Source organism: Acartia tonsa, chromosome 1, assembly GCF_053477335.1.
Source record: "Acartia tonsa isolate MP-2025a chromosome 1, ASM5347733v1, whole genome shotgun sequence".
Taxonomy (NCBI): Eukaryota; Metazoa; Arthropoda; class Copepoda; order Calanoida; family Acartiidae; genus Acartia; species Acartia tonsa.
In genome coordinates this window covers 56725697-56745651 of record NC_137260.1, presented here as the reverse complement: position 1 = coordinate 56745651, position 19955 = coordinate 56725697, and the positions used below count along the sequence as shown (strand labels likewise).

The 19955-nt window shown below is 30.4% G+C and overlaps 1 protein-coding gene across 1 annotated transcript in view; it reads left to right on the top strand.

Moving 5' to 3' along the window:
• Positions 1-10250: 10250 nt before the first annotated feature.
• LOC145324449 (homeotic protein spalt-major-like) overlaps positions 10251-19955 on the top strand; it is a 124466-nt gene continuing 114761 nt past the window's right edge. Inside the window, exon 1 of the mRNA XM_080167038.1 lies at positions 10251-10521. Within this exon, the coding sequence (XP_080023164.1) occupies positions 10461-10521 (61 nt within the window). The 5' untranslated portion in view covers positions 10251-10460. The remainder of the gene's footprint in view (positions 10522-19955) is intronic.

Below are 19955 nucleotides of genomic sequence, written 5' to 3'. Positions count from 1 at the left end.
CAGCGGTTAAGGATATCCTTTGTTACGGACAAAAAAAAAGCTTGCTTCTTTATATAATAGGATGAATCTTCGTGCAAGGGTTTAAGGCTAAAATTACGTACATACTAACGGACTAAGACACATGAAAAATAAGAAAAGTTTTACATTTAGAAACGAAAATGTTAAAGCATTATGAGAGGGGAGGGGGCAGAAAATGACATAAAAGGTGGGGAGAGAGATTACTTTCAAAGAAGTTGTATCAACTTTTTTGCTTTTTATTTAAGATAGCTAGCCGGTTCTTTCAGTAAGTAGTAGATGTAAAATTTTTCATAGAATTCAGATATGCAATCGGTTTTTTTGTAGACCTCTTATTTTTTAAGTAATTTAAGTTTTTAAAAAAAATAATTAAGTCGGTTTTAAGGTACTAAAACGCAACAAAATAAAAGAAGAAAATAGCCAGTATGAACAAAAATAGTAAGATCTTAAATTTGACACCTTACTTTTAAAATTCTGTTGAGTAATTGTTGAAAAAATCTATTTTTTTAACCTCGGTTTAATCAAAACATTAAACCTAAATATTTTCTCATACAGACATAAAAAATATGGGTTCATATATACCATTAGAATCAGAAAAATAATATGAATCCATTCTAAGCGAAATTGAAAAAGTAAAAAAAAATTGTAATAAAAGATAGAAAAAATAAAAAGTTTATTTTAAGAATTGTAACTACTAAACTAGCCAATCACAAATCGCAAAAATTGACGAATCGGGAAGCTTAATCTATAAAATTATCCTATAGAATTGCCAGAAAAAAAGGAGAACGTTCATACAATATACACAATAGATACTACAATAAATATAGTGATATTAAAGAACATGTAAAGAATGAAAAATTATGAACAAATATGCATCAGTCTGTTTATAAACTTCAAAACAATGCAGTTAAAAATACATTATTGTTTCTTGTGTTTAAAAAATATCTGCTACATTGCATTGTCTTTTGTTTAGGTTTAGTTCAGGTTTGGTTCAAGCTAACCCTTTAAAGCCGAAAATTATGATTCTTAAAATAACATTATTTTTTTTGTAATAGTTTTATAAAACTTTTTCAATTTTGCTTAGAATAGATTCGTAATATTTTTCTGATTCTAAAGGTATATATGAACCCATGTTTTTTATGTCTGTTTGAGAAAATATTTAGGTCTAAAGTTTTTATTAAACCGAGGTTAAAAAAATAGATTTTTTCAATAATTACTCAACAGAATTTTAAAAGTAAGGTGTCAAATTAAAGATCTTACTATTTTTGTTCATACTGGCCATTTTCTTCTTTTATTTTGTTGCGTTTTAGTACCTTAAAACCGACTTAATTATTTTTTTTTAAAACTTAAATTACTTAAAAAATAAGAGGTCTACAAAAAAACCGATTGCATATCTGAATTCTATGAAAAATTTTACATCTACTACTTACTGAAAGAACCGGCTAGCTATCTTAAATAAAAAGCAAAAAAGTTGATACAACTTCTTTGAATAAATTTTGAAGAATGAAGAAAATCCATTTATCGGAACCGAATCAATCATTCCGCGACATTTGATATTCACACAGTTTTTATGTAGCCAAGCTAAGCTACTCTATAACTAGGTTATGCTCGTCTGTACGTCCAAAAGTCTGATTATAATTGAAGGTACAATAAAATGAAATTGAAAATTGACGAAAATTTGTAGGGATAGCTTAGCAATTACAGTCAAAAGTTACCTTTTGCTTTATTAAATCTTTTTTTAATATTTCAAAATCATTTCATATTTCTCTATTGCTATTACTAAATCAAAATTATTGTTGAATTGTTATTGTCGCGCTATTATGGACATAATGACCATGTTATATTCAATTCTGGAATTTAAAAAGTAATCAAGCTTCTCACTGACTAGTTATTTCCTATCCTATTTAATAAAGCAGTAAGTTTTATTGTTTGTAGCTTAAAATTTCGATTACAACTGAATCGATTGAGTTTTCCATTCTATGGAAGTTTCACAAAGCTCCCTAGATGGCTTTATGCTATTTTATCTTTGGTTTTAAGTCTATTGTTCTTTCTTACCCTTCGAAAACAGAAAAATAAAGTTTCCAATTAATTACATAATCTACAATTAACACGCAACCTATCATTTATTGTGGATACTATATATGACTATTATATTATACCAGAAATAGCTGCGCTATAGGTTGAATAACGTTCTTGTTATAAAAATTTCTATATTTAGATATATTTTCCAAAATCGTTAAAAGATTTAGTTTTGTGGGGGGGATAGTTTTTTTTCTAGGTGTGCCATCACAGCAGTACTTTTTCTACCATGTTTACTTGCAGCTCCGCTCCAGAGGAAAGAAGGGGGTGAGAGTAAAAAGTCTTAGCCCATCCCAAGACTTAAATCTAAAAAAAATAGCATAAAACCATCCCCAGCATCTTTGTGCTCTAAAAAGAGAGGGTTTTTTAGAGCTCAAACGTTACTTTTTGGGGAAAGCATCAATATTTCATTACATTTTTGAAATCCGTCAACAAACTAAATTTTGTTGAACTTTTGACGCAATTAATTATATTTCAACAGCGCTATATAATAAATTTTTCACTAGAAAATAATAAATATTCATAGATTTTCTTATGAAGACAGGTTTCGTGATTTTTTTAATTAACACAAACATAAAAATAAACATAATAGAAAAATAAATTCCCCTCTGAAATAATTATATACATGTTGTATGAACTAGAAAGATAATATCCACGAAGGCGAAGCTTAATAATTTAATACGATGATATGGGATTTAAGGTATAGAGTGAGACTGCACTTTTAATATTTAAGAAACAGAATATTAATTTTAATCCTGATCTAAAATTTGGTTAATACAGCCACACTTTGAGACGTAATTATAGAGACGATACGCTTATAAAGTCGTTCCTAATCGACTAAGGATTTACTATTTCTAAACCAAATTAATATTATAATTCAATTCTAAATAGATTTTGGTGACAAAAATTACATAAAAAAAAATATTAAATATGTTTAAAAAGAACACTCTGATAGTAATTATAGATTTTCATTACTTTCGATGTTATAATTCACATTGTTATAGGAATCATCATGCTAAATTTAAAATCTTTATACCTCATTTACATAGGAATCATTATGTAGATCGACTGATATGGAGCTAAACGTACGGGCACTAAATGAGAAAAATCTTTGCGTCTAAAAACTTGTTATATGAAATATATACATATATTTGTAGAGGCTAGAACAAAAACTTTCTCAATCTGTAAAGCCTCCCTCATTTATTAAATGCCGTGATTAATTATGCTAAGTTTTATGGCAATATAAATTTTAAAACAAGGACAATTATATCATAAGGTAACGAAGCTTTAAAAATATATGAAAAAAAAACAATAAATTGTTATACTTCAACGAAAAATAAAACTTGAAAATGTTGATATTTTGACTAATATTCGGGGTTAAATCGGGGTAAAACTGATTTTGGGATGTACCTAACTAGGGGTGGGTAGAATTGAATAAGGAAAGGGAATGGATTGGAAAAAATATTTCGCTCGTTTGCCAGTATCCTTGTCCCTTGTCCATGAAAATAATAACTTAAGTCTTTAGTATATTTGTGTCCAAGTTCAAATGAGAAAGAAGTTCTCTGTAATTTTAGTTTGTGCTGCGTAGATTATTTGCTCTTTATTTAACTAACCCTATATCTCTTACCTCTATACATTTCGGGAAGTACGGATAGACGTACAGACATACCCTAGTAATAGTGAAGCTGCGCTACTAATAAAACGCTCTGACAGAAAGAATTAAATAGAGATACAATTTTGCAATAAATAAAGCAAAAAAGAGCGGAAATAAATTTGCTCAAGCCAGTACATTAATCAGGCGGATGCTGAATTAATTTGACGCTATTTCTTAGGTGGGGGAAGTTTACCCCCCCCCCCCCCTCCACTCCCCTGAAGGTGGAAAGAAGTAAAAGAAAATTGAGAGAGTTATACAGTGGACTTCATTTTAAAAGAACTTGAAGGTACAAATGGTCACATCCTAATGGAGTGTTTAAGGTTTTCATTAAAAACTAAAGTGGCTTTTAAGGTTTTTCAAATTTCATACACAGAAAAGAATTGGAAAAAGGGGGGAATAGGGAAAGTGTCATGTGTGACGTCATAAAAATACGTTTAAAAAGGAAGGATAAGAGGAGAAGTGGGAAAGGAATCCCCTAAAATAGGAATGGATTTACAAGTAATTTTATGATGTCACATATGACACTTTCCGTATCTCCTAAAAAAAGGAGGCTTTGATTTTTTAACATGAAAAAAAAACAATCTACACTTTAAAATTTATGACAAAGTATTTATTTTAACTTCTTTTAATCTCTGGCCCAGCGTGAAAGAGTAAAGTAACTAAGGGTAGGGTCCCCTTGATTAATATTGCCAATTTTTATCGTTAAATCTGCAAGTTATTTGGCGGATTTTTACAATAAATATTGATGTGCATTCATTGTCGAATGAAATTACAAACGCAAAGTGCTACCTTTTTGCAAGATGCCAGATATTTTGTCTGAAGCTTAAGATTTTGATAACTACAGTATTAAATGAATCAACCCTTTTTATGGAAACTTTACATAGGTCCCGGGAAGGTTTTAGGCTTTTTATTTTTTTCAGAGCCTTGGGATGGTTTTAGACTATTTCTCTGAACCCTTCTTACCACTTTGAAATTAGTGTCTCTAGATGATAGGGGCGCAGACGCCGATATGAAAATAAAGAGATAGTTTTATTATGCCAATACAAAAAAAAGGAAAGGGAGCACTTTGTGGTATTAAAATAATATTCAGTTATGCTGTTATAGTATTATTATTCTGTGTAGAAGTGAATGCACACCCAGATTTTTAACCCAAAATTTTATAGACAAGATTATAGAACAACAAGGATGATAATACCTATTGTGCTCAAATATGAAATTGAGTGTCAATGTAGATAATAGAATCACCATAAAAAGAAAAAGATATTTTGGCTTCGAAATCGATTAATATCCGAAGGATTACACTGTGGGCTAGAATTGAATCAAGACAAAAGTAAGTGCCGAGCCCTGGGACCTATGTATGGTGAAAATAGACATAAAACCATGATGATTCCATGTAAAACCAAAATATTTCAGCGGGGGCTTTTTGAGAAAATTAGATTTGAAAATTAAAAGTTCAATTTTCAACCCCTAGGAGTTGCCGCATAATCACGACAAGAAAAGCAAATATTAATTATTTTAAATTTTGGACAACTTTGCTTTCGTGAAGTCTTTCATAAAACCTCTCTATATATGATTTATGTTAGGCTGAATTTTCGTGACCTTTGCAAAGCAAGTGATAAAAATGGCCATTAATTAACTCTCTTCAGGAGTGGTTTTATGAAGAACTTTATAAAAGCAAAGTTGTTCAAAATTTAAAATAATTAATATTTGCTTTTCTTGTCGTGATTATGCGGCAACTCCTAGGGGGTGAAAATTGAACTTGAAATTTTTAAATCTAATTTTCTCAAAAAGCCCCCGTTGAAATATTTTGGTTTTACCGGGAATTAATGGTTTTATGTCTATTTTTACCATACATAGGTCCCAGGGCTCGGCACTTACCTTTGTCTTGATCCAATTCTAGCCCACAGTGATTAGAATTAGTTCTCAGCAACACTGAAAAATCATGCACTGCTAAGTATTACATACAATTTTCCACTCAGGACTAACAAAACTGGTTTTGATTTCGTAATTTTCATTTAATATCCGCGGAATGCTATCTATAATACAATACGATAAATAACTAATATTTTGTTTTTAAACAGGTTGATGAAAAAGTATTATTATTATTTATTTATTCTGAAGCAATAAGCATAAAATACCTAAAAATGGTCCAAGTTGACATATGACATCTTGATGTGTATTATATAGAAATATCTAATAGGAGAATAAACCCTTCAGAAAAATTAAAAAGTGGGGGTTCTTTTACCTAAGTTAAAACTTAAAAGTGCTTCACAGAAATACAACTTTGAGTAGGAATTCCTATTACGATAAGGTACAATGTAAAAGGAAAAACAAATCTGTTTTAAAAGGTAAAAATTGTTCTAAAAAATGTTTTTTTTTATTCTTAATGTTCGTTTGTCAGATTTCACTTTTATTGACGTTGTCATCCATTTCTATAAAACATATAATTTAAGGAGGATTTCTTGAATGGCCAAATGTCCGATTTAGCTTGACCTGGGGGTTGAAATATGTTTATAGAGACAAGGACAATTATATTCATAAGTAGCGAAACAATGTCAGGATAACATCCGAGTTCTCCATTTTAAGAGAGCCTAACATAAGTCATATATGGGATGGTTTTGGGCTATTATTTTGGTACTTTCTCAACCCCTTTTTTGCAAAGCTCCTAGATGCTAGGGGCGCAACCGCTAGTTTATAATAAAGTAGCATACAGTATAAAGAAAAATAAATTTTAGCCAAATTATGAAAACAAAAGATCGTTTTAAAAAGTATAATAACATTACTTGCAATTATTATCAATATAACCCTTAATGTAAAGTTTTTTTTCAGGTTTTAAGCAATATAGTTACTTAAATAATCACTGCCATAGTGTTTTGTAACGTTGATTATGATGACAGACAAACAAACTGACAAACCACCCTAGCTGTAGAGAAGCTGCGCTGCTACTAATAAAGTTATGTATTGAAAAAATATGTAATCTCTTTATGTTACTCCCTTGTGGATAATTTACTACAGTTTTATAGATATGCTAGAAAAGAGTTAGACTACATATAAAGACATCATACACAGGGTGTGGATTCACTTTCGCATTTTTTCACACCTACTTATATACATTCGCGAAAAGATACAATAGCAAAATGAACATAGGATAAAAAAACAAGGATATTTAGACAGGAAAAAATTTGTCGTCAATTTAGCTTCCTAATATGAACCTAGTTAATTGGTCAGTTCGTTCATCCAGTAGAAGGTGACGGAGTGTGGTAAAGGGTATCGTTAGCCTTCTGTAAGCATCACTTTATTAGAAGGTAAATGAAAATATGGTGCAGCATCCAGATAATAATATAACGATTAATAAAACCCTCAAAAAAAAACTTTTGTAAACACTTCCAAGGTGGATATATAACATTTTAAAGTAGATCTATACATCTGCAAATCAAATTTCTAAGATTTTTAATTGATATGTTGAAGGCAGGGTAGGTTTTTATCTAGAAAACATCGTATTTTTGAATTAACCGTTTGAGGAAAGCATATATATGTGGAAATATGAGAGGATGTTGTAAATTGTAAAGATAAAAATGTGATACATATGTGGAGTTCATTGCACACCCATATACATACATATTTTATAAATATTACTTTCTTACAGGGATTCAGGTTTAGGATAATGAAAGTAAATTTTTCGTGTCTGTAATTCTGTAATTAAAATATAAACCCTTATCAAAAGGCTAAATTTTGATGTCTGAGCTAATAAATCTCGAAAAATACTAGTCCGAATTAGTTATACTTCTCAAGGATGCATTATAATTGTCTTTGGGTGGTTTTAGGCTATTTTCCTGACCTCTAACGCCCTCCCCTAGAGGCTGGGAGCAAAGCAACCTTTAAATTTAAAAATACAAACCTAGTGAAAACTATAAATAGCATTGCAGCAATAAGAATGCAAATTTTGTGCATAAATAATGATTAATTTACAACCTTTATTTACGTGTGCAAATAGGGGCGTGCGTGGGGGGGGGGGTGTTAGTGACACCCCACTGACAAAAATAATTAAGTTGTACTTAAAGTCTTAGTGTGTTAACATATATAAAGCTGCCAGCACATTTGGTTTAATTTTTAATTTTTTTATCATTACCATTTTTTTCTGTAATAGTTTTCCTCATACTTTTAAGAAATGTAGATTACCTAGACAACTAGGAACATCCTAGATTTAAGACAATTTTGCAAACTGACTTATTTGTTTGGGCTTTTTTTCTTCTATATTAAGAGGTGAGTCACTCTATAATTGTTAATGATTAATTGTACTTTTGTCTGATTTGTTAAGCTTCGCTTTTATGCACGTAGTCATCCTTGTTTTCTTGTGCAAATATATTATTTGCGTAGAGTAATATATAAATTAATATATGTGGGCTGTTTAATATATATATAGAAGTACTTCTAGCCCCTGCGTAGAACCTTTAATAATGACAGCTGCTTTATTATTGTATTTCATATAGCAAGACATTTTCTTTCTCCCCCAGTGTTTACTTCTCTTTCTTATAATATTGCGCTCTCTAATGCTCTCTGTCTCTCTCTCTCGCGCTCTCTCTCTATCTCTATATATCTCCCTTCTATCTTATGTCCAAGTAAAAGCTGACCACAGCTGCATATCAAAGCAAACAAAACTACTTTTTTAATCATTGACATTTTTTACTTAATATATACTTTTTTCCTCAAAAAATAAGAATAATAAATAAGGGGAAAACTGAATTTTAAGTGTCTTTATTTATTATTTATCTCAAGAAATTTATCTTAAAAGCAGCTGTATCAAAAAGAAGTGCGAAAAAATGTTGATTTGGTCAGACGAAATCCGCGTAGAGTCTTTGTGATCAGCTGTTAATATCTGAAAAGCAACGGCAGGGGCCCAATATTAAAAACAAGACCGCAAACGGTCAGAGATGTCTTAATATTCAATTTTTAGACTATGCATTTATCAATTTAAATACAAAATAAAACATGCAATAAATACACTAAAAAACATTAAAACATACACATGATACAAACTTAGAGAAAATTTGAAGAAAAACTACTTTGGATTTTACTAACATTCAGAAAGTTAATCAAAATTTTGAGAAAAAAAACTGCTTAAATTAAGGAGCTTTTTACTTATAGAGTTGCAGCGCTTCTAAAAATGATATGCTTCCGTGACGGTACAAATAATCATCTCCTTGCTTTACACACACACACACACACACACACACAATCACACAGAATAACACTCACAAACATAAATGGAATGAAGAAAATTTCATACACAGAGGGGCAGACTTTCAAAATATCAGAAGAAAAAAAGAAGGGAGACGTGGAGAGAAAAAAAGATGATGTGGGGGAGGGGGGGGAGAGGCTAAAGCACTGATCTAATATCATAGCAATACTTACAACAGAAAAGTATGAGTAGTTGGCCCTCCACACCTCCCCCCACACGGCACCCCAATTTTCATTAAATTCTTTTTCCATTCTATCCGCACTTTTAGAGAAGGAAAAAACAAGGGTAGGGAGGGCGGGGGGGGTCTTGGGACAGGGGGTAATTTAAGTACAATAAAGAGGGGGGACAAACATATACCCATCCCTTTTCTTTATACATTTATAGTTACATAGATAGTCAGACATAAGAAAATAACGAGAGAGAGAGAGAGAGAGAGAGAGAGAGAGAGAGAGATAGAGAGAGAGAGAAAAAGAGAGAGATTTGTAAGTTGAGTATATAGTGAGCCATGGTAGTGTGGTGAACCTGTGCAAAGATAAACCCCCGATTTTTTTAGCGCAAAACATTACAAAAATATACCACTGATTTACAGCTTTTTAAAAAATCTAGTATAGTTTTTTAACTATTAAAAGTATAAATTTATTATTTAAAGCTAAGTTAATTTTTGCCTTTAAATCCCCATTGATTTTAAAAATGATCAGTTTTATTTGTCTAAATGTTATTAATAATTTATTTATGATTTGGCAACCCTTATGATAACTATAATTTTGCTTAGAACCATGATTTTTCATACATACGAGCAAATATCAGAGGTTATGACCCCTGCCGTCACACACACACACTCACTCACACACATCCAATCATAACTTTATGACGCGGCCCGAACCAGGGCTGTTAAAGCCAATCATAATTTTATGACGCGGCACGGATCATAACGGCAGGGAGTAGGAGGGGGGGGGGGGGTCACCAAGGCAAGGCAGTTGAAGCAAACTCCCCCTTTTTTTCCTACTCCTGCGCCAATCATATTTTGTACGGCCAATAGAAATATGATATTCATAAGCGCCAATAATATCATAACGCTGAAATATTATAATTCCCCCCCGAGTCCTCTCTCTTTTTCTCCCATTGCTTCCTCCCTTTCATAATTTCATATTTTATATGATATGAGGCCACTCCCCTTTAGGATTTTAAACCAATAACGAAAGAACATTTCAAAAGTTTGATATTTTTTGTTTTGTTAATTAGTTTTTTTTATATTTCAGACATAAAACTGTATAAAAATATGGTTAAGTCTCAGGAGAAAAATCTTCCAATGCTGAAAAACTTGAAATCATAACAAAGAAAATAAAAATAGATAATATTGTGACTTTAGAATTGTTATCTAATACAATCATCTGTGAAATTATAATATTTGTGATTTGTTATTTATAAGAGATTGTAAAGTAGCGCAGCTACTATATAATTACTATACTAGTGATGTCTAGAAGGAAACAAACGAAACCCTTGCGTCTTAACGAGGACGATCCAGCGCAAAATGGTAAGATTAATAAATTTTATATTTTTTAAAATAAATTTTAAATATTTTTTAAAAATGTATCTTGAAATAGGTTTAATTATCTACCAAAAGAGGTAAACCTACTTTCCATTTAGGTTAATCTATCTTGTCTATGTTATTTTATGTGATTTTCTCTACTGAAATTTATTAAAATTTAAGTTTAATGAAAGAAATAGTTTTATTTTACTAAATTTTTATTTTTTAAACTTAAATTTTTCTAATTAAAGATCTTTATAAATTATCAGTAAATATTTTAAATTTCTATATTCATTTCATAAAAAAACATTTATTATGATATGATAGATTATAATGAGAACTTAAAATAATAGAACCTTTTTACCTTCACAATTTAAAGTTCTTGATTTGATAAGTTTATAAGAAAGATAAAACTATCAACAAGAGGGTTTACCTACCTAAGATTCCATATGAAAAACATTACTTACAATTCTTTTGGGGAAAATTAAATTTTTGTTATATTTACATTTCTCTGTTTAAATAAAAAACGACTTGACTTCGCCCATAGCATAAAGAAATTTCTCATTCTGGAAACTGAGAAAATATCTTAAACCAATCTAAGATCTATTGAGAGGAGCATTAAAAGTTCCAGCCTTTACAGAGATATTTTTATTCTCTAAGTTATAAGATTATAAAAAGACATTTCTTTTATTATAAGTTTAATAGAAAATAGTTTCATATTGAATACTTGACAAAAAGTTATTTTTGGAGGAATGATAAAAATTGAGTCAGATTTATCAATGAGGGAAGAAGGGAAAACAGGGAGAATTGATGAAAAATTGAAGCATTTCTGAGAGAGAAAAAAGTAGAAAGAGAGAGAGAGAGAGAGATACTCCCTAGGGAGAATATCATAGAATAATCTAATAGAATATTATCTTATATCTTGATATAGAAGTTAAAATCATTCTTTATAATACTCTATTTTTAATGAACTTTAGCTTTTATGTTTTATTTTATATAATTTCTATTTTCTTTTAAAATTATACGGCTACTTCCAGTTTTGTTATCCCAAAGGGCCTACAAGATAGAGTTTTAAACTATCTGAAAATAATATATCAAATAAGAACAAATGTAATTTGATGTATTTAATTTTCTTAAAAGAATGAAAAAGATAATATTTATGATTTTTAGCTTTTTTAATTTTACTTTTTATGAAATTATTCTTATTAATGAAAATCTTTATTTTGGTTGTTTGTATTGCAAGGAAGTGATATTTCTTCCTGAATATACTATAGTATACAAAATATGGGGATAGAAAAGGGTAAGAAGAAAGAAATTATACAGGAGAGAGAGAAATCAAGGATAACAATATAGATGAAAGTAAAGCCTAATAATAGCCATATAAAGGAGAGTAAGCAGCTCTTTTAAAGTTAATACAACTATAAGTTATTTAAAATCTAAACAAAAAATCAACGTAAATTTGCCTTAAACGACAAATTACAAAGATGCTTTGCTCATAAAATTGTACCAAATCGCCTCATATATCACCATTTTACTAGATAAGTTATTAGAAAAATCTATCATGTAAATTTTAGAATAATAGAAACCCATGAAATCAACAAGTTTAAAAATAGATAAAAGTTAGTGTATGTCTTGAAATGATAATATAGCAATGATTTAAAAATTATTTGATGATTCTAACATAATGTAAATAACCATAAAAGCTATTTGTTACCAACACACGTAGGGACGGACACACTGTAATTGTAGAAATGGTGTGCAACAAAAAAATGAGAGGGAGGAAGGAGAGGGCCGGTGTTGTAAGGAATGGTTTTGCCTTCTACCAATCTTTGAGGCCGATTATGAGGCTGCCAAGCAAAAGGAATGGGGGGAAGGAAAGGGGTGTAGAACAAGGGTCAATAGGGGAATCATATGTGTATTACATGCCAGGGAGGGAGAGGACAATTGCTGAGAGTTTAGTTAATCTTCATTCTATAAATCTTTACTAGTAAATAATATAAAAAGCTAAAATTTATACAAGAAAATTAAGGAATTATTAATTTAACATCGATTGTATTATCCCTGTATCACTGTCTACGATAAGAAATAACAGGGGTTGCTCAAATATTTTGGTGCGGGGGGGGGGGGGCAATATACCGCCCTGAGGGAACGGAAGGTTGATTTATCAAATGGGGGGGGGGGGTTATATATAAAAAGGATAAAGAAGGGGTCAACATAAAATTGGGGAATGGTTTTCTATATAAAAAGTAATTGTTGGGAGAAAAATAGCAAAAACTATTATAAATTGGACTGGACATCACAGCAAACTTTCTGTGTGTGTGTGTGTGTGTATTTGTGTGTATCTGTGTATTGTATGTGTGTGTGTGTGGGTTAAAGGGGATATATTTTGTTTTGATTTCTAATGTATTATAAGATTTTAGATTTTTTATAACTGCGAAAATTCTACTTTTGGTGATAAATTGTTCAATTATAAGAATCAAAAATGCTGGAAGGCATAAATATTCATCAAATAGTAATTTTGGAGTTAAATAACTCATTTTAAGAAACAAATATAACATTTAAATAAAGGACTCTGTAAGATCTACAGATCCTATTTGAAAATGGCTGTACTACTTAAAATTACAAAAAGGTTAATTTCATTTTCTTTAAAAAATCGTATTTGTTTATTTTTAGAAATTTATGTATGTGATTGGCGTGCGCGACGCGCGTTTCACTTGCTTGCTGGGGGCGCGTGGGCGAGCATTTTGGAGATTTTCTTCCATAAATTTTGTGCATGTATTGAAAACACATGACAAATAACCGGGCTGAATATTCTTTCTTTTTATGGAAAATAAATGGTAGAAAATTAAAAAATATAGATATCTATACTTTTTTCCTTCTCTTTTGATTATACTTTATAAGAATTTTTAAACTTTTTTCTTTCCCTTTTTTATCTTAACAACCATTTCAATAGAAAATATTACAATTCTGGAAATTGACATTTTTTTGTATTTTGAAATAGGTATTTTAGTTTTTAAATTTAGTACTTTAGTAAAAAAAGAGTGGCTACGCCCATATCATCTAGGGCTATGTATTCAAAGACAACCATCCTCAACCTTAGATCTTTAGTAAAATAGTATATCACCACTCTGGGACCTATGTGTAGCTTCCCTATATTGGAGAATTCAATCGGGTTAGTAGTCATCGAAATAAGTAACAACAAAAAACCTTGATACTTTATATCATAGAATGAAACAAATGATGTTTTGTTTTGTTTAAATAATATCGATGCCATGTATATGCATATGAATAAAATGAGAATAATATGAAAATAGTCTCAGTAATCATCAATTTTGAACCACCTTTACACTTTTTTTACAGTTTTTGTTTTTATTAGAAATTAATATATATTTTTTTCTCTTTTTTATAAATCAAATAAAATCGTGTACTTATTTAAATTTCTAAAGCTCAATAAAATGTGTATCTACAAAGAAACAGGGACAGTATAATTGAAGAAAAACGTATATTTCTCCCATTTTTATATGTTAAATTCTACCGCAATTATTTATTGTAAAAGTGCGTAGATTAATTAAATTAAGTGCCATTATCCCCTCCATCCCTGATATAGTATCTGAGTATTTCTATATGGGGGTCAAAGATCTAATGATGATTTTATTTACGGCTCGGCAGCCGCATCAGTTATTTTATTGCAGTTTTACTAATATTTTTTGTAAAACGAAAGTTTAGCTGCGTCTGCAGCTAAAGATTTGTTTGGTAAGCGGATCCGGCTGAACAAAATTACGGCTTGCAGCGAAAGCTAAATAGATTTAGCAGTTGCATCAATGTTGTTAAAAAAAAGGTTACAAAAGTAGCTCAGGAAAGTGTTGTTACGGTTGCCGAGCCCTGATTTTATTGATCCTGTGATTTATATTTGAACAGTTAGCCTGAAAACAATTGCAGAGATACAAAAATTTCTCTCCATTTCCTAAAATCATTGACTAACATTTATATTTATTGGAAATTCCACAACAAACTTTCCAAAAATCGTTTCCTTCTTAATGAGCTACTCTATAACCCATTATGTCTGTCCGTCTGTCAGATTTTGACTTGTCTATATGATATTTGGTCTATGTAGTTTGTCTAAGTTTGACTGAACATGAAAGATCTGTATAATATTTAGTCTATGTAGTATGTCTAAGTTTGAACGTACATGACATATCTATATGATATTTAGTCTCTGTAGTTTGTCTAAGTTTGACTAAACATGAAAGATCTGTATAATATTTAGTCTATGTAGTTTGTCTAAGTTTGACTAAACATGACATATCTATATAATATTTAGTCTATGTAGTTTGTCTAAGTTTGACTGAACATGAAAGATCTGTATAATATTTAGGCTATGTAGTTTGTCTAAGTTTGACTGAACATGACATATCTATACAATATTTAGTCTATGTAGTTTGTCTAAGTTTGACTGAACATGAAAGATCTGTATAATATTTAGTCTATGTAGTTTTTCTAAGTTTGACTGAACATGACAGTGGGTATTCGAATTTGTCTTATCTGTCGGAATTCCAAAGCTCCGTTCTAGCAGAAAATGATAGGTTACACGCATCCTTCTCCCCCGTCCCTATTCACGAATGCCCCTTTTTTAGTAGCGGAGCTACTCTATATTTATAGCATGTCTGTATGTCACTATAACCCTAAGTTACCTATAAATGACTGTAACTTCCTTGCTTATTGATGGATTTTGAGTGTTTAACAAAACAAGGTTTTTAAAATTTAAAGAAATATCTATTGAAAATTATATATTCAATGATTTTTGACAGTTCCTTGACTTTTCCTTCTATTTCAAAGTGACAGATCAAATACTTTTGGACATAATTGTCCTTGTTTCAAAAGCATTTAACCTTCTCTTTCTTGGCTTGTCGACAAACCCTAGAAATTTTACCTACCCCAAATTTATCCAAATGTATATTGAATGAATTGGGCGTGCAATCACTTTCGTAAATATATTACAATGTACGATTACTGGATTTGCATTTTATTAAAATAGCACAAATTCACCTTTCCCCTTTTCTTTACTGATATAAATAAAGACTCCCCCTCCCCCCATTATCTATTTGCTTTTGTATTTTTATGCAAATATGAATTGAGTGGAAATAACATGCGGAAGTTGATTTACACCATTTTGAATATAAAGCACAATGCCTAATTTTCATCTTTCAAAATCGGTTTCTGGCTTCACAAATTTTCTGATTGATTTATTTATTTCAATAAATTGAATTTCTTTCTTTTAAAAAAATATGCGCTTTTCAAGGATGTGAAAGTTCTGTTTTTCTGCGACGACGGTAAACATTAATTCCAACAATAAAAGCCATAAACTGATCCTAGTTAAAACCCAGCCCTATCTCACAGTTAGGAACACGAATAGATTTTTGTGATTTGGGAAAGCTGTATAACATATGCAAATTCCGGGGTAAGAAGGTTCTAATGTACCACCAGTATTTCAAAAATGACTTTTTTGTTGAGTTCTATTTCGGATAAAAGTAGGACACCTGTCATGATTAAGCTAGGTTTAGCTGTTAATGATTAAGCTTTTTAGTGACCAAAATGTTGATTCATATCTTTAAGCTTATTCCAAAAATCCATTTAAATCCTTTGGTTGTATCTTAACCCTATACAAGATAAATTTTATAGACAACACAAACCATAATTCCGTCTTGTATTTATGCTCTCCCTTTACAGAATAATCTATTCATGAACCTAACCCAATTCTATAATCTTGCGTCCGCAGCGGCGATAAAAAGGTTTTATTATGAATTTGGTATAAAAAAGTGTTGAGGTTTTATGTTGTATGAATGGCAGATATATGGGGCGATAATGAAACATAAAACCGGAGGTGTCATTATGGGACTGAAGACTTTTTAGTCTTAAATTTTTTTTTTGATAAATATTTACAAGCTTTATCTTAAAATCAAAAACTAATAAGTCCAAAAGCTAAGAAGCTTTTAAGAGCAAAGCACAAACATAGAAATATAGGCGCAAAATGAGAAATAAACAGAGAGCTATGTTTGAATTATAGAGTAGCTACAACTCTTAAAAATAATAATGATTATAGAGTACAAGAAAAACCCTTACATAGAAAGGGAACTAAACCTAGCTCCCCACTCCTTCAAATTTTCTATTCTTGCGTCCCCCCTGTCAAATTTTCTAGTGTTAATTATACGTTTTATATATCCAGATGGTGAGTGACAAATCAAAAATGCTGGTACTATCCCTGTAATTCACTAGTGGACCACAGACACCCCCCCTTTCCCTGTGCTATTCTTGGTTCTAGTCCCTATCTTACCTAACCTTAACATGCAACTTGCAAAAGGAACCCTTATTTTCTTATAACATTTCAGATAAAAAGTAATTTGGGGGGAGAGTGGTTGTGGGGGGGGGGGGGATTGGTGCCCTATTAACGATTTTAGTAACAATTAAAAATTTGTTGATAGTCAGCTCAATAACTCATTATCCAAGTCCCCGAGTTCAACAGGGACTTAAGGGAGATTCCCGGTTAAATTTGTATGCTGTCATTATTTCGACGCCACGCATCTGAGGCTCTGTTTTTAAGGGGCTGCTTTAAAAATGCTTAAATCATCCCAAGACTTTAATCTAAAAATGAAATAGCCTGAAACAATCTTGGGACCTTTGTGAAACTTACCTAAATTATAGAATTCAATCAGTTCGGTAGTTATGAGATTTTAAGTTTTAGACAAGAAACCCTTAGTGATTTATAGGATATTATTATTAGAATAGTATCTCATGAATAAATGTTGAAATATATTACAAGAGTAAGTCAGTAATATGTACATAAATATAGGCCTTTAATAAGCCAGTAAAATATCAAATATCCCTCTTCCCTGTCGCAAGGAACTCCAAAGTAATAATTTACACAAAAATGTTCACGCTAAAATATGCTAAGAGAATTGATCCCTATTATAATTTGAAGTAGAATGGGAGAAAATAGTTATTGTTAAACTTAGTACATCATTTTATAAAGAAAATAACAATAGAGCCGAATACAGTTTCTTATTGTTATATTAATATAATTAAGACAGTTCGTCCCTGTCTGTCGGACGTTTATACAACACTATTGAGTAGCTGCGCTGATAAAAAATTATTTTTCATTAAATTTTCCCCTTCTTTATATTATTACTCCATTGCTTAAAGATTATAAAATTGTCAGAAAATTAATATAGAAACAATGATTTTACATAATTTTGTTTAATAATGATCATGCTATATTAATATAACAATTGGTTCCCACCTAATATTTCAAGTTTGGAAGGAAATAAATTATTTTTTTAGTAGCGAAGCTATGTTCTATATTCGTCTGTAAATTCAAATGAAAACTTACTTTTGCTAAAGAAATTATAATAAACTGCTTTCCAGTATGGCTTATTATCCGATTGACTAGAAACTGTTCTCAGCTATATTGAAAAATAATGTATAAAATCGAATTATAGTAAATTTTCAACGAACAATAAAATAAATGCAAGATTTGTTGGCAGGACCTTCGGCCCCTTGGGGCAAACAAAACTGGTTTTAATCTTATAATTTTTCATTTTGATATCAGCGGAAAGCTTTCTACTATTCTTGCTATTATATAAAAATATGCATAGCTTGTTATTGCTGCGCTAAAAACATAGTTTTCATTCATTTAGAAAAATGAATTCTGTAATAATTCTCAATTTCACAGTTTTCAAAAATAAATTTCATTTTTGACGCTTTTCATGAATTTTAATAAAATTTTGATGATTATGCAAAAATACGAGTCTTTTTGATTTTAGTATAGCATTTGATACCAACAATTATATATGTTCTTTTGATTTTACTAAAGCGTTTGATACAATCAAATAATCATGCATGGTGTAGTTAAAAGCAGGGATCTAAGGGGATAAGACAATGGCTGATAAATACATTCCCCAATAATGATACCTCTTGTAGATTACTATTATAAACGTTTCAAGAGTCAACTTAATGAACCACTAAATCAAAATTCAATGGAAGTCCCAAAAGGTATTAAGCCAACGAATAAGAAAATGCTATTATAAAACTTTGGTGACTAGTGTAATAAATTGTCAAATGTCCCCTCCCTCCCCAAGTTAAAAGTTATTTGTTACCAGCAAAGCTCAAACTCAATTCAATTATCTTCATCAGTAAGTAGATAATAAGAAATAAGTAAAGAGTGAGCATTTTTATGGCATATTTAGTAAATGAAATGTTTAAGTGACAATACCCTAAAAAGGCAAAACTTATTGTAAGAAGAGTAATCTCGTAGAAGTTAAGCTGTACTAAAAGACGTATCCTAACTAGTAGTTTTCTTAAAAACTAATTTTTTGTACAAATAAATTAACCTAATAAAAAGAACAGGTTAAGACTAAAAAAAAAGATTTTAAGTTCACGGGAAAGGACATTCCTGACATTTTATTGTTGAAACATGAATTCTTTGGTATGGCCATGTTTTGTAATCAAAGTCGACGCATAAGAATTAGTTACTATTTAACTCATTACAGTTAAATATTGAATCGTTAATACTTTTTTGTTTTAAATTCAAAAAGTATTTAGTTATTTTTGGATTTTTTAGAGACTTTGCTGATTTGTTGATTGCTACTGCATACCACCGCCATTCCGGAAAGTCTGATCGTCTAGATAAGATCACTAAACTATCAATATTACATCATTTTAGGCAGGGAGGGGAAAATTGAATTGTAAATCAATTTACAATCCTTTATTTCCCCCAAATATTGCAATGATGTTTGCTAGCACCTGTCTAATTAATTGTTTGAGTGAGTACGGGACAAAGAGTGATTTGATGTAGTGACATACGAACATACTTTAATTATAGAGTAGCTACGCTACTAAAAGTTGCAAGTACTAGTAAAAAGTGATTGATTCATTATAACTCGTAAGACAAGTCAGGGATTTTGTTTGAATAATTATTACATGGTGTGGGTTGAGCGCAGTCACATTTTTCTAAAGATTCAGCTGTTGAAAATTTGATCGCAGCGGTTGAACTTTCGTGGATGAAGCAAAATAACAAAATCTTTTGGTTTCTTTTTGTTAATTACAGACAAGATAAACTCTTTTTAAAAATTTATTGGCCTTTTTAACTTGTTGATATAAACCCACACTTTCACCTTTCTTTTACTGAACATTTTTCATGAAAAGTGAATGTTTTTACTTAGCTTACTATAATAATTTCTCACTCAGCAACTACCCTTCTTTGTCTAATCATAATGATATATTATGCAAGGTTCAATAAGTAGTTCTGATACAATTTTAAGTATAAAAAGTCAAAATTTGATTATTAAAACTATTGGACAATGGACATACCTTATCCCTTTCTAAAAATAACCACTATTTCAAATTTTCTATAGATATTTATCGCATTGTATTATAGACAGCTTTCC